The 15,005-nt window shown below is 40.8% G+C and overlaps 1 protein-coding gene across 5 annotated transcripts in view; it reads right to left on the bottom strand.

The window, feature by feature from the left end:
* Positions 1–5,648: 5,648 nt before the first annotated feature.
* LOC130175908 (leucine-rich repeat and immunoglobulin-like domain-containing nogo receptor-interacting protein 1) overlaps positions 5,649–15,005 on the bottom strand; it is a 328,392-nt gene continuing 319,035 nt past the window's right edge. For all 5 annotated transcript variants that reach the window (XM_056386578.1, XM_056386577.1, XM_056386575.1 and 2 more), the window contains one exon: positions 5,649–10,180. In XM_056386578.1, coding sequence (XP_056242553.1) covers positions 8,321–10,168 — 1,848 coding nt within the window. In that variant the 5' untranslated portion in view covers positions 10,169–10,180 and the 3' untranslated portion in view covers positions 5,649–8,320. The remainder of the gene's footprint in view (positions 10,181–15,005) is intronic.

Below are 15,005 nucleotides of genomic sequence, written 5' to 3'. Positions count from 1 at the left end.
GCTGTGGAATGCTGAGCACCATTTCCACTGCACACCTTGCAGACGATCAATCAGTCAATGCTATCACCCTGATATGAAGTGAAGGGGCGCAGCTTCAAGTGGAATTAACAGCATTTTTCAGACGGTAATCCAATACATGCTGTGCCACAGACACATCTGCTGAACACATCTGGAGTTTGTGCTGGTACCACGAAGACTTTTTTTTTTTTTTTTTTTTTTCCAACCCCCACACTTTTCGTTGTGCTTCCAGCCTGAATTTGCTGTGTGAGTTAGAAAAACAGTGGGGTGTGAAACAGCAGTAGCAGGAGGATGCAATCAAAGACGGATGGCGGCAAGTGTGATGTATGTGCTGGGGTTGACACTTGGCTCACGCAATCTTTTATGATAAAATATAGACCACACACAACGAGGGAATTGGATACAGAGGGATAAATACAGGGTTTAAGACTGAAAAAAAACATATTTAATTTCAATACCATCTGTTAGTGTCCCTCCACCCCTATCCATTACAATACAATTAACAATTTAGTTTATCAAAACAGAATTTCCAGATATATGAAAAAAAACATGATGGAACCAGTTAAAGTGCATTTTTAAAATGGAAGCATCTTTAATAGGTTGATTTGCCGACAATGATTCTGATATACTAGTTGCATGAGGGTTCCAGTAGTAAAAGGCAGATGCACTTAAAGAGTAATGATTTAGGTTTTAAGGAAGTATTTCCAACACAAAAGCAAATGGGGTTGGACTGTTATTCAACGACATGGTGACGTGCAAGAAAAAAAAAAAAGAAAACAAAATCCTTCACATTTAATTCACACTCATCCTAAGACATGTCTCAGGGGGGCTCCTGTCTATGTGTGATGGCTGTTGTCACAATACATAGAACTTTGCCAGTGGTGTGCAGTTTCATCTCTCGCTTTAAATGTGTCTTTTGGGTAGATTTTGAACTGGTTACAAGGTGGTTCTTCCTGATTCACAAAAGTGCTGTGAACACAGATAATGCACCCTTCTTTTGCCTCAGCTGATTTCATTACATGTGGCAGATTGAGACTCTAGAGGAGGGGGAGAAATCTGTGAGATTATGGTTGACAGTTAATTATGAAGTGACATGTTACTACCATTATGGTCACCACTAAAAACTGTTTCTTATAACTGGACATCAGACTCATTTCAAAAAGGGGGTTTATGGGTCAGATTTACTTGACTCAATTTATTTTATTCTCTCTAAGGTCAAAGTTCAGATTGGGGAACTGATGATAACATCTGTAATCAAGTGAAACCAAGTGATTTCAAAACAGGCAGAGGTGATGGTGCGTCTGAGATCAGAGGCCTGCACCAGAGTCCAATGTGCTCCTCGCTGCCTCCAGCTAAACTTAATCATTCTTATTCCTCAACCCACATTGATCAAGTCAGTGCTGAGAGCTGTGAGATGGAGTAGCGTGGGGCTTTGTATGGCATGCTAAGATACCTAAGATGAAGGAGTGACCTTATCACAAGCTCAATTACATCTGTCACCCTCTATCCTTTGGCTATCACATATTGGATATCAGTCAATGAGATTCTATTACGGCCGACTTCATTACCAGTGACACCAAAACCCAATCAGCAAAATTATCAAATCGTAATCCATCAAGGATTAATACATCTCAATGAGTCCTCACAGTCCTCTACACAGGGTCAAAATGCCCAAAGAATAACACTGCACTTAATCAATCGTATCAATCTGTCTTTTTTTTTTGATCCATTATAAAGAGACAGTGCTACTAAAACTTTAACAATCTTTCCATCACATCAAACTGTGTTCCCATGTTGCTGTCTTTTTTCCTCCCGACAGCAGCTTCGACACTGACTGCACATGGCTTCAGCGGCAGAAATGCAGGGAAGCAAGTAAAGACAGGGAAACATTAAGATGATGGATGCCATCCATGGGTAAACATTTGCAGCTCTGTTTTGTTAATGATCTGGTGTTATCGTTCCCTCACAGGCTTGTAGTCTGAATGCAGTTCTTCATTCCAATCAGCACTCCAGTGAGCTCCCAGAGAATTACATTAATTGAGGTGAAGTAAGAGGAGGGGGGGGCGTACTTCTAAAAGCAATGAATGTGGTCGAGGAGAAGTAAGACAATAGTGCTCAATAAATGAGGACCCACTGGTCCAAGACCAGTAATAACTAGATCAATGAATGGTGAGATTAATGCTTTTATGACAGCATCCACTGGGATGCTGAAGATATTGCTTCATATCTGGAAGTGGATGGTGCCCTATGCTCCTATTACAATAGAGCGACACAGGAGTAGCCATTTCATCAATGGACGTAAAATCATAATTAAACGGATGACAAGTACGAATTCTACTGTCCCTTTGCACAAAATAACTATGTGAGGGTTAATTGATCACGCTGTCACATTACCTCTTGTCCAGGTTGTTATCAACAGGTCAAGCTTATTGGATAGGTTTTAACCATTTTGGAGCATTCAAGTCTCAAATGAGGAACTGTGACTATAATCCACTATCTGAGGTTGTTCTTGTTTCAGAGGGATCACTATTCTATTGACGGACCTTATTTAAACCGTTTGGCTCCGCGTTTAACAGGTTTAATGCTCCCACTTGTTGTAAGCTATTGATTGCTTTTTTGTCCACATGTAGATTTCACATACAATCTCCTATCACTCCCCTAAATCTTACTCCCTGCCTGTGAATGAGGCTGTCCATCATCATTAAGTTCTCCACAATAAGCCCTATCAAACATAGGTGGGGAGTTGGGCTGTTAAGACCTTACCATCGCCCGAAGCTTTAGTTTACCTGTCACATGACATCACTCCTGAGCCTTGTTAAATACCATAGTTAAATACCTGTAAGCTTCTGGGAAATCCTTTAGATGCTGACGTTATCTGAAGCATAAAGTGTTAAAAGCCTTTAAAGCCCATTCCTTTGCAAACTGCTTAGTCAGCTGCCGGGCTAATCCGGAATGGACGGACCCAGCTGCTGAATTTTATTTACTGTACTGTTTGATAGTCTATCCTAGAAGAATTTCCAAGACTTTTTAGAAGTACGTAGATGCCCCTATCGCCAATCTCTTCTTTAAGTAGATGTAACAAGTTCAAAAGGCGCAGGATGTCTTTTTTTAGTTTCATATAGCACCACATTACATCATGTTTCATCATTTGCAAATTAATTAGCTCAGTTGTGTATGATGAGAGAAAAAGATACTGAGATTATGAGTTAAATATCAGTTAACGTGCTTCTTCAGACGCTCATGGGTTCGGCCTTCTACAATAAGTAGCAGCTTTGAATTATAACACCGAACACGCATATTGACAGCCTCAGTTTGGCTAAATCCATCTTAACCAGGAGTGTCTGACCTTTAGCTCCCCAAGTAAGCTCACTTTCACACTGCTATAATGTTGCCTAGCTGAATTTCAAGAGAGAGGTTACCCTTGTGTCATTGAGAAGCTAAGCTTCCTGTTGGGATTGCTGGCTGCAGCCGGGTCTGTGAAATGGCAGGGCTTAAATGTAAGCCAACGCCCGACAGATGGACGGCAAAGCCCTAATCCAGGCGAAGAAGCTGGTTGGTGCAACAAGGTGCAGAATTCCAACAGTGGCCAGCTGTTATCCCGACCAAACTCTGCCATGAAGCCTGTCGACATGTCCCTCCTGAACTTCACCCCCAGAAGGGGTCATTTGCTGTCTCTTTGCAGGTGCTCTGCTTACTGATGTCGCACAGCTACAAGTATATCCAATAAGAAAATAGAGATTAGAAATTAGAGTAACTAGGAAAGCAGCAACAGTTGTTTTCCTTCAGCAGGCACACATGGAAAGTAGAAAAATGAGAGAGAGAGAGGTACTGTATTTCTAATATTTACCTTCACCCTCAGTGATGTAAACACAGTAGACAAATATTATGAACACTTGAAATTTGGATATGTCTGTTTTTCCTTTTCTCTGCTGTACCTAAGTTTCTCCTGCAAAAAAAGATCTCCATTAATTAAAGGTTATAATAATAAGGCAAAATAATTAAACAGCACCACAGACTATAACCTCCAAAATAAAAAAATTTGAATTAAATTTCTAAAACAACAAATATCAATTTTCTTTAAATCTGGGCTTGTACGAGCTGGTAAGGGAAAACCGGAAAGGTGGCAGAGGTTTCCTTGTGTTGATTGTAGGTGTTCTGATCCAGAGATGATACTGTTGGTCCAAAAAAGCTCCTGTCCATCCATTTTAAAGCCCTTTAGCCTTCAGACAGCCGTATGGGCTGCAGACCCTCTGCTCTGACCTTATTGAGTGGTGTGGTTGGTGTTATTATCATCACAGGTTCATCATAAAGTTATGTTTCATTATACCCAAGTTCACTAAGGCTCCTAATTTAAGCTTTTTTTCCCCTTTTTTTTTAATAGATGTAGTTGGGTGTGCGAGGGAGTGTGTGTCCTTGTGTGATGTTCCATCATTATTAAGCTCATTAGCCCCATCTTCCCAGCTGTGTTCGGCGAATCACCATTAATTTTTTGTTCTTAAGGAGATGTGTTTTCAAAGAGGAAGAGCCTCCAGAATGTCAGACTTTTATAAAGTGGATCCAGGACTTTGGAACAACTCCGATCAGCGCTAATGAGAACTTCCACTTCTTCCACCACATCCAAAAAAATTAAAAAGGAAGTCTGCCAATAGCTGTGTTTAGAGGAATAACAAAACATTCAGATCTCACTTTCCTATTTAAAACCACATTTGAGTGACATCCAAGTTCTAACAATGTTAATACTGTCTGTGGTTTGACAAAGAGCGAAAACACTTATATAAATTAGCAGCATCTGGCTACATTACCTCTTTAAAAAGCTCGAGAAAAGCTGTGTGAGGCTGACAAAACAGGGCCGTATATTTCACTCTGAATATATATGAATACTATCTGTTATCTAATATGTATCTCATTTATTGAACCATTATAATATTTCACCTAAACAAAGTGTGAGCTGTATGGTCTCCAAGAAAAGCTCATTAGCATTTTGGATTCACACATTCACTGTTCATTTACATCAGCCACAACAGTGAAGTGAGCTCACGATAATATCACTTGACTGTAATGCCGCCTGTGAGACCAGAAAAACACAACAACAAACTCTTAATCACCAATATCACAGAATCAGGTTTATATAAATGTATCTCCTTGCTCTACAAGCAACAAATTAAATCTCTACTTATATCACCTTGATCGAATTTCTTCAAAATGCCTCAGAAGTACAACCAAATTGGGCCAAGTTGTTCTGACACTTGCTTTCACTCATATTAAGCTCAGTTTTTGCTGTGCTTGCTGTCCTAGTCATATCCCTGGTCATTTCCCATAACCTTCAAAGGGTAACCTAATTTGCTCATGATTCGCTATGAGACATCCCAAAATAAAACAGTTATTCAATGTAAAACAGATCATTTTTGTTTGATTTGGAGGTTCATTAAGTAATTGCTTTTATCATCTTTGTCTCTTTAAGATTATAAATGTGCCTCATAAATTAAAAATATCCTCTATACATATCATAATGTTTGTGATCCTTTACTAATGGTGTTTAATTAATGTTTAGAGGCCAGGCACGTGAACGAGTGAACTACCAATTCCCCTGTAAACAAGCAATTAGCACTGAAACATGATGTTAAATTACCTTGCAGTCTGCATCATCATTTAATGAGGAATTCAGTCAAAGGAATCAAACATTAAATTGCTCATTTAGTCATTGATACACCAAAATTACACGCACACGTTCAGCTAGACTTCAGCTTGTGCGTGGTTAGCAAAGCACTAAAGGGGTGTTACGGTTTATTTCATAAATCTATCAATGATGAAGAAATTGTAACAAGATGAGTGGGATTCTGGGAGCTTACAATGGGTGTCACAGTTTTACAAAAATGACAAATAAGAGTTTTCACAGTAAGATATCTCTGCACCCGGAAAAGTAATCGTGTCATTGGTGCAAACTATCATCAATCAAAACCCCACAGATACACAGCCGCCATTTTTAAGACTGTCACGGCCTTACTAACCACACCTTTGAAAATCAAGATAGGACCATAATGTGTTTAAAAAAGTCCATAGATTGTTTAATACAACATACCATATTCTCAACAATTCAACATCAACAAAATTTTGTTAATTTAAAAAAAAAAAATCTGCATATTACCTTTATTGCACAGAACAATTTGAATGTATTTTCCATAGATTTCTTTTTTAGTATCTTTTTTTGTAAAAAGTTGGCTTGGACTACATGGTCAATATAGTCCAGGGTCAAAATAAAAAAAGAAGGAATAACATAAACAAAAAACAGAATCCCGGGATCACTCGGGGCCAAAAAAGGCTAGGTACAGTAGCCACACTTTGAACGAAGAGAGCATTCATAATCAGCAAGAGGGAGAACCATGAGCCATTTCCAGTGTTTTTTTTGTTTTTTTTTCCTTTATGCAAAACGGATTACACCAAAGCTGCTTCTGATTGCTCCATGGGTGAAACCATCTGTGTCACTCCAACCATCTGCATATTCAGTCCATACTTCCAGCCCATTACTGTGTCGTTGTCTGTAATGTCATCCATCATAAATGACTTAGCCTTTATCCTCACACACGTTTGCGAAGCCCAGCTGTCCACAGTGTGTACTTGAAAAGGTAAGGCTGTAACCTCACATTTTATATGCAGGACCAACCCAGAGCATAATATGCGGCAGTTTTTTTTTTTTCCCCCTGACAAACAATGCACATTTATGGGGAATAGCAAACCTGTAAATGATCCTGTTGGGTAATGTTTCCATGGCTTTAATGGGTGGGTGGGTGGGTGGGGGGAGCATAAGTAAATTGTTGATATCGTAAAACAATCAAGAAAAATAACCCACGATGAAAGAAATATTCTACAGCTTGAGGAGCACATTTTATCCAAAAAAGGTGAGCACCACAACTTTTATTCCTCGTAATCATGTTGAGCACAAAATAATACCATTACATAATAGTTTTTTGGAATGCAATTTAAAAGGTCAGGGATAAGCTTTTATAGTATCAAGGTACCAAACCCAACCGTTCAGTTTGATGGCTGATCCCTGGGATAGATGCTGCATCTGTTGTTGTTACAGAGCATCATATCAACAACATCTCACATTTCCCTGTGTATCATGCCCTCAATCCATGTGTGTGTACTGCGGGTTACATCTGGAAATTAGGGATGATTGACACTGATATCAGATACTGGGCTCAAACGGCAATGTTAGAGAATTTCCTCAATGCTAGAATCCTATATTAAGAGACACATTTAACATCTGTATTTCTTCTATGTTTCAAAACTAAATATTGTCACATTTATCTCTCTAACAATGCAATTATTCTTACACACTTTTGGCTGATTTTTTACAGTGCAGGACTGGGAACTGGTATCAACAGTAGAAGTTGCACTGATGCCTCCCTATGTCACTGAATGGACACATTTTCAGAGCACTTATTTTTGTATATCATTCATTTTTGCGGGTCACATTATGACCAGGGTGATCTGTATTACAGTACCATTTATTGTACTTTCTTGGGTCAACAAAATGGCTACCAATCAGTTATTGTGACATTCAAATTAAGTTTTACAAATCACTCACAGTAATGTATTTCCCATAATTAGAATTGTGCCAGACTAAGTTCTGTATTTCTGCTAGTTGCTGGGGCATACAGTTTCAACAGTTTCATCAGGTATTGTGGCACAGATATATATTTGATGGATCACAGAACAATCATCACTGTGGGGAAAAAAGACCATATGTAGCACATACATAGCATTCACAATTGCAACACTGATGTATTGTAACGATGATGTACTAGAAATGCATCCAAGTTGTATAAATGTGCTCATCAACCCATACAAATCTCATTCATAACTTGACATCTAATCTTGGAAAAAAAAAAACAAAACACTAAATGAAAAAAATACGGACAGAAAAACAGCAATGGCCGAAATATGATCTGCCCCTCGCATTCTGGCTGTTTGAAGTGTTTTTTTCTTTTCTGATATATTTTTCCAGGTATAAATCCACAGGAATATGAACTGCTTATGACAAATCTGACTTTCAATTAATGCCCCCACAGGCCATGTAGAAACCACCAATGCCCTTTAGCACTGGGTGAGCTTTCATTCCCTCTCACTTGTCAGGAAATCAGGGACTGCCCTCCTCTCTAGTCCTTCAGTCAGGAAAAAACATATTACTCTATGTTAACAGACCAGGATCCACAGATTTGTAAGAGAGGAAAGAAAATGTCTTCTTTTCCATTTGTCTTATTTTGAAGTTCAAAATGAATAAATTCCACAACTCCGTCCGTTAAATCATTTTCATGTTAAACTTGCGAGGAGCATCCACTGCGCTGCTGCTCATGCCAGCGTCCGATTTCCGTGGCACATACTCGATCTCAATGTTGTGTTTAGTGTTGCCTTTACCTCTGCTCCAGAGGAAGAGCAGCACCAGGCAAAACAAGACGACACCGAGGAAAGAGATGAAGCCCATTGTGGTCGCAATGATCAACGTCTTTATATCAAATGGGAAAGGGACATTGGCTCTTGTGCCATTAGCACCAGTTTCTGTGGGCTGGTTGGAGATGAAGGCAAAAGTCTTGTTGGGCTGGTGTGGCCAGTCAGGCGAGTAGCTATGAATGTGCAGGTGAGCAAGAGAGGTGTCATTTCCGCCTGCGTTGCTAGCTATACACACATATGTACCATTGTCTTGAATCTGGGCATAGCGCACCTCGAGGGTACCGTCTGGCAACACAGAGAGCCTTCCAATTGTCTTCGTGGTGATGAACTTTTTCTGCGGGGATAGCCACATTATCAACGGAGCAGGATCTCCATCTGCTTGGCAAGCAAAATGAACAATGGCTCCCTCGTCGACAAATTTCTGCTGGGGTTTGCGATCCCTAATCCTGGACTTGCGACACGTGAAGTAATTAGGCTGCAGAACATCCGGGAAGTCTTTGAATTCTTTGCCTTGGACAAACTCGGGGGAGGCACAGGTGGGCTGCTGCCTGTTGAAGTTCAGTCGCCAACGTCGTCTGAAAACCCATAACAGTCGGCAGTCACAGGCCAGGGGATTATCATACAAGGCGAGGGTTTCCAGGTTGCCTACTGAATGGAAAGCAGACTCCTCTAAAGTGCTAAGAGAGTTCCCAGACACATTGAGAATCTTCAGGTAGTTTAGACCACGGAAAGAGTAGGGCTCAATCATTGCCAGTCTGCCTCCCACCAGGTGAAATTCCTGCAGACGCAGAAGGTCATGGAGCTTATTCCCCTCAATGGTGTGGATAGGGTTGTATGAAAGATTCAGAAAGCGCAAATAAACCAAGTGCCGCAGGGCTACATAAGGAATTGTGGTCAGGTTGGCATTTGCAATGGTCAGGGAGGTGAGATTTAATCCATACAAGCAATTTGGGGTCATCGTATCCAAATATGGCCAATTGGCTATTTCCAACACTTTGAGCCGATAGAGCCGTTTAAAGGAGTAATCCCGTATCACATTGATATTGAGGTGGCGAAGCCTGAGAGTGATCAAACTGTGGAGGTGGGTAAAAGCCTCTGTTGGCACAGTGGACAAGTTGCACTTCTCAAGACTCAGGTGCTCAAGGCTACTTAGGCCATGAAAAGCTCGGTGGGAAATGAAAACCAGGTCGTTATCGCCCACCTCTAAAGACCGGAGGTTGTACAAATCCTGGAACATGTAGTCCAACAGGATGACAATCTTGTTCTCACTTATGTCCAGCTGCGTGAGATTGCTCAGGCCTGTGAAGACACCGAGCTGGATCAGCTTAAGCTTGTTGCTGCGCAGCCCCAATGTCCGCAAGCCATAAAGGTTGTTGAACGCTCCAGGTTCAATAGTGGAGATCGTGTTTTCACTGAGCTCCAGGTGCTCGAGGTTGGGAAAGTTGGCAAACTCGTCTGGGTTGATGGTTCTAATGCGGTTCTTGCTGAGATCCAGCAGTCTTGTTTCTGCAGGAATGCCCTCGGGAACCGTCATGAGCTTCTTGCGGTGGCACATCACAGAACGCTCTTGAACATTGCACTCACAGCGGGAGGGACAGCCTGTGGTGGAGCCAGACAGCACAGTGCCCAGCATCAGGATCAGAATGGGCTGCCAGCAAGCCACCAGGTAGCTGTGCCCGGTCGCTTCCCCGGCCACCATCTTATCGGTTACCTGGAGAGACACAAAGACGAGGCGAAACATTTAGTTCGAATCTAATCTACAGCTTGTAGAACATATAGATACATCAGCTCAAACATGGAGGACATCAGGAGAAAATTCAAAATAGGTTAATTTGATGTCACTGAGCTATGGGCTAATATTCAAATATGCAGTTTTCCGCTAAATTCATGAATTTCACATCACGTGGACACGAGGTCAGCAGTATGAAATGACAGCAATATGAACCTATATAAGGACACTTTCCTTTGGCCACTATGTCAATTTTATGCCAGTTAGTTCAGCAATAATAAGTGCCAAAAGGATGCCAGTCTCATGTGACACACTTCCTAACAGAACAGAGACTAGGAATCCTGCTGCAATATTCATGCCACAGACGCAAGATGAATAGAGATGGGCGGTTACAAGGAATAAGGTATGTGTTTGCATAATTGAGAGTGCTGACAGTTTTGAATTCTGCATGGTTCACTTTGTGCATGGAGCTTCAAAAGGTATTTCAAATGCAAGTTGCTGCTGTAAATGCAAAGCTTTCTATCAGACCTATTTGTGATATAGAAGAGGAAGTACTGATCCTTGCTAGAAAATCAAAGGCCAAATAGTTCTAGTAATCTACATACGTCCTGCACGGCACCCTCATTGTGTCTGCTGTGGAATGCTGAGCACCATTTCCACTGCACACCTTGCAGACGATCAATCAGTCAATGCTATCACCCTGATATGAAGTGAAGGGGCGCAGCTTCAAGTGGAATTAACAGCATTTTTCAGACGGTAATCCAATACATGCTGTGCCACAGACACATCTGCTGAACACATCTGGAGTTTGTGCTGGTACCACGAAGACTTTTTTTTTTTTTTTTTTTTTTTCCAACCCCCACACTTTTCGTTGTGCTTCCAGCCTGAATTTGCTGTGTGAGTTAGAAAAACAGTGGGGTGTGAAACAGCAGTAGCAGGAGGATGCAATCAAAGACGGATGGCGGCAAGTGTGATGTATGTGCTGGGGTTGACACTTGGCTCACGCAATCTTTTATGATAAAATATAGACCACACACAACGAGGGAATTGGATACAGAGGGATAAATACAGGGTTTAAGACTGAAAAAAAACATATTTAATTTCAATACCATCTGTTAGTGTCCCTCCACCCCTATCCATTACAATACAATTAACAATTTAGTTTATCAAAACAGAATTTCCAGATATATGAAAAAAAACATGATGGAACCAGTTAAAGTGCATTTTTAAAATGGAAGCATCTTTAATAGGTTGATTTGCCGACAATGATTCTGATATACTAGTTGCATGAGGGTTCCAGTAGTAAAAGGCAGATGCACTTAAAGAGTAATGATTTAGGTTTTAAGGAAGTATTTCCAACACAAAAGCAAATGGGGTTGGACTGTTATTCAACGACATGGTGACGTGCAAGAAAAAAAAAAAAGAAAACAAAATCCTTCACATTTAATTCACACTCATCCTAAGACATGTCTCAGGGGGGCTCCTGTCTATGTGTGATGGCTGTTGTCACAATACATAGAACTTTGCCAGTGGTGTGCAGTTTCATCTCTCGCTTTAAATGTGTCTTTTGGGTAGATTTTGAACTGGTTACAAGGTGGTTCTTCCTGATTCACAAAAGTGCTGTGAACACAGATAATGCACCCTTCTTTTGCCTCAGCTGATTTCATTACATGTGGCAGATTGAGACTCTAGAGGAGGGGGAGAAATCTGTGAGATTATGGTTGACAGTTAATTATGAAGTGACATGTTACTACCATTATGGTCACCACTAAAAACTGTTTCTTATAACTGGACATCAGACTCATTTCAAAAAGGGGGTTTATGGGTCAGATTTACTTGACTCAATTTATTTTATTCTCTCTAAGGTCAAAGTTCAGATTGGGGAACTGATGATAACATCTGTAATCAAGTGAAACCAAGTGATTTCAAAACAGGCAGAGGTGATGGTGCGTCTGAGATCAGAGGCCTGCACCAGAGTCCAATGTGCTCCTCGCTGCCTCCAGCTAAACTTAATCATTCTTATTCCTCAACCCACATTGATCAAGTCAGTGCTGAGAGCTGTGAGATGGAGTAGCGTGGGGCTTTGTATGGCATGCTAAGATACCTAAGATGAAGGAGTGACCTTATCACAAGCTCAATTACATCTGTCACCCTCTATCCTTTGGCTATCACATATTGGATATCAGTCAATGAGATTCTATTACGGCCGACTTCATTACCAGTGACACCAAAACCCAATCAGCAAAATTATCAAATCGTAATCCATCAAGGATTAATACATCTCAATGAGTCCTCACAGTCCTCTACACAGGGTCAAAATGCCCAAAGAATAACACTGCACTTAATCAATCGTATCAATCTGTCTTTTTTTTTTGATCCATTATAAAGAGACAGTGCTACTAAAACTTTAACAATCTTTCCATCACATCAAACTGTGTTCCCATGTTGCTGTCTTTTTTCCTCCCGACAGCAGCTTCGACACTGACTGCACATGGCTTCAGCGGCAGAAATGCAGGGAAGCAAGTAAAGACAGGGAAACATTAAGATGATGGATGCCATCCATGGGTAAACATTTGCAGCTCTGTTTTGTTAATGATCTGGTGTTATCGTTCCCTCACAGGCTTGTAGTCTGAATGCAGTTCTTCATTCCAATCAGCACTCCAGTGAGCTCCCAGAGAATTACATTAATTGAGGTGAAGTAAGAGGAGGGGGGGGCGTACTTCTAAAAGCAATGAATGTGGTCGAGGAGAAGTAAGACAATAGTGCTCAATAAATGAGGACCCACTGGTCCAAGACCAGTAATAACTAGATCAATGAATGGTGAGATTAATGCTTTTATGACAGCATCCACTGGGATGCTGAAGATATTGCTTCATATCTGGAAGTGGATGGTGCCCTATGCTCCTATTACAATAGAGCGACACAGGAGTAGCCATTTCATCAATGGACGTAAAATCATAATTAAACGGATGACAAGTACGAATTCTACTGTCCCTTTGCACAAAATAACTATGTGAGGGTTAATTGATCACGCTGTCACATTACCTCTTGTCCAGGTTGTTATCAACAGGTCAAGCTTATTGGATAGGTTTTAACCATTTTGGAGCATTCAAGTCTCAAATGAGGAACTGTGACTATAATCCACTATCTGAGGTTGTTCTTGTTTCAGAGGGATCACTATTCTATTGACGGACCTTATTTAAACCGTTTGGCTCCGCGTTTAACAGGTTTAATGCTCCCACTTGTTGTAAGCTATTGATTGCTTTTTTGTCCACATGTAGATTTCACATACAATCTCCTATCACTCCCCTAAATCTTACTCCCTGCCTGTGAATGAGGCTGTCCATCATCATTAAGTTCTCCACAATAAGCCCTATCAAACATAGGTGGGGAGTTGGGCTGTTAAGACCTTACCATCGCCCGAAGCTTTAGTTTACCTGTCACATGACATCACTCCTGAGCCTTGTTAAATACCATAGTTAAATACCTGTAAGCTTCTGGGAAATCCTTTAGATGCTGACGTTATCTGAAGCATAAAGTGTTAAAAGCCTTTAAAGCCCATTCCTTTGCAAACTGCTTAGTCAGCTGCCGGGCTAATCCGGAATGGACGGACCCAGCTGCTGAATTTTATTTACTGTACTGTTTGATAGTCTATCCTAGAAGAATTTCCAAGACTTTTTAGAAGTACGTAGATGCCCCTATCGCCAATCTCTTCTTTAAGTAGATGTAACAAGTTCAAAAGGCGCAGGATGTCTTTTTTTAGTTTCATATAGCACCACATTACATCATGTTTCATCATTTGCAAATTAATTAGCTCAGTTGTGTATGATGAGAGAAAAAGATACTGAGATTATGAGTTAAATATCAGTTAACGTGCTTCTTCAGACGCTCATGGGTTCGGCCTTCTACAATAAGTAGCAGCTTTGAATTATAACACCGAACACGCATATTGACAGCCTCAGTTTGGCTAAATCCATCTTAACCAGGAGTGTCTGACCTTTAGCTCCCCAAGTAAGCTCACTTTCACACTGCTATAATGTTGCCTAGCTGAATTTCAAGAGAGAGGTTACCCTTGTGTCATTGAGAAGCTAAGCTTCCTGTTGGGATTGCTGGCTGCAGCCGGGTCTGTGAAATGGCAGGGCTTAAATGTAAGCCAACGCCCGACAGATGGACGGCAAAGCCCTAATCCAGGCGAAGAAGCTGGTTGGTGCAACAAGGTGCAGAATTCCAACAGTGGCCAGCTGTTATCCCGACCAAACTCTGCCATGAAGCCTGTCGACATGTCCCTCCTGAACTTCACCCCCAGAAGGGGTCATTTGCTGTCTCTTTGCAGGTGCTCTGCTTACTGATGTCGCACAGCTACAAGTATATCCAATAAGAAAATAGAGATTAGAAATTAGAGTAACTAGGAAAGCAGCAACAGTTGTTTTCCTTCAGCAGGCACACATGGAAAGTAGAAAAATGAGAGAGAGAGAGGTACTGTATTTCTAATATTTACCTTCACCCTCAGTGATGTAAACACAGTAGACAAATATTATGAACACTTGAAATTTGGATATGTCTGTTTTTCCTTTTCTCTGCTGTACCTAAGTTTCTCCTGCAAAAAAAGATCTCCATTAATTAAAGGTTATAATAATAAGGCAAAATAATTAAACAGCACCACAGACTATAACCTCCAAAATAAAAAAATTTGAATTAAATTTCTAAAACAACAAATATCAATTTTCTTTAAATCTGGGCTTGTACGAGCTGGTAAGGGAAAACCGGAAAGGTGGCAGAGGTTTCCTTGTGTTGATTGTAGGTGTTC

This window comes from Seriola aureovittata, chromosome 10, assembly GCF_021018895.1.
Source record: "Seriola aureovittata isolate HTS-2021-v1 ecotype China chromosome 10, ASM2101889v1, whole genome shotgun sequence".
NCBI classification, from domain to species: Eukaryota; Metazoa; Chordata; class Actinopteri; order Carangiformes; family Carangidae; genus Seriola; species Seriola aureovittata.
This window is presented reverse-complemented; position numbering and strand designations above follow the sequence as displayed.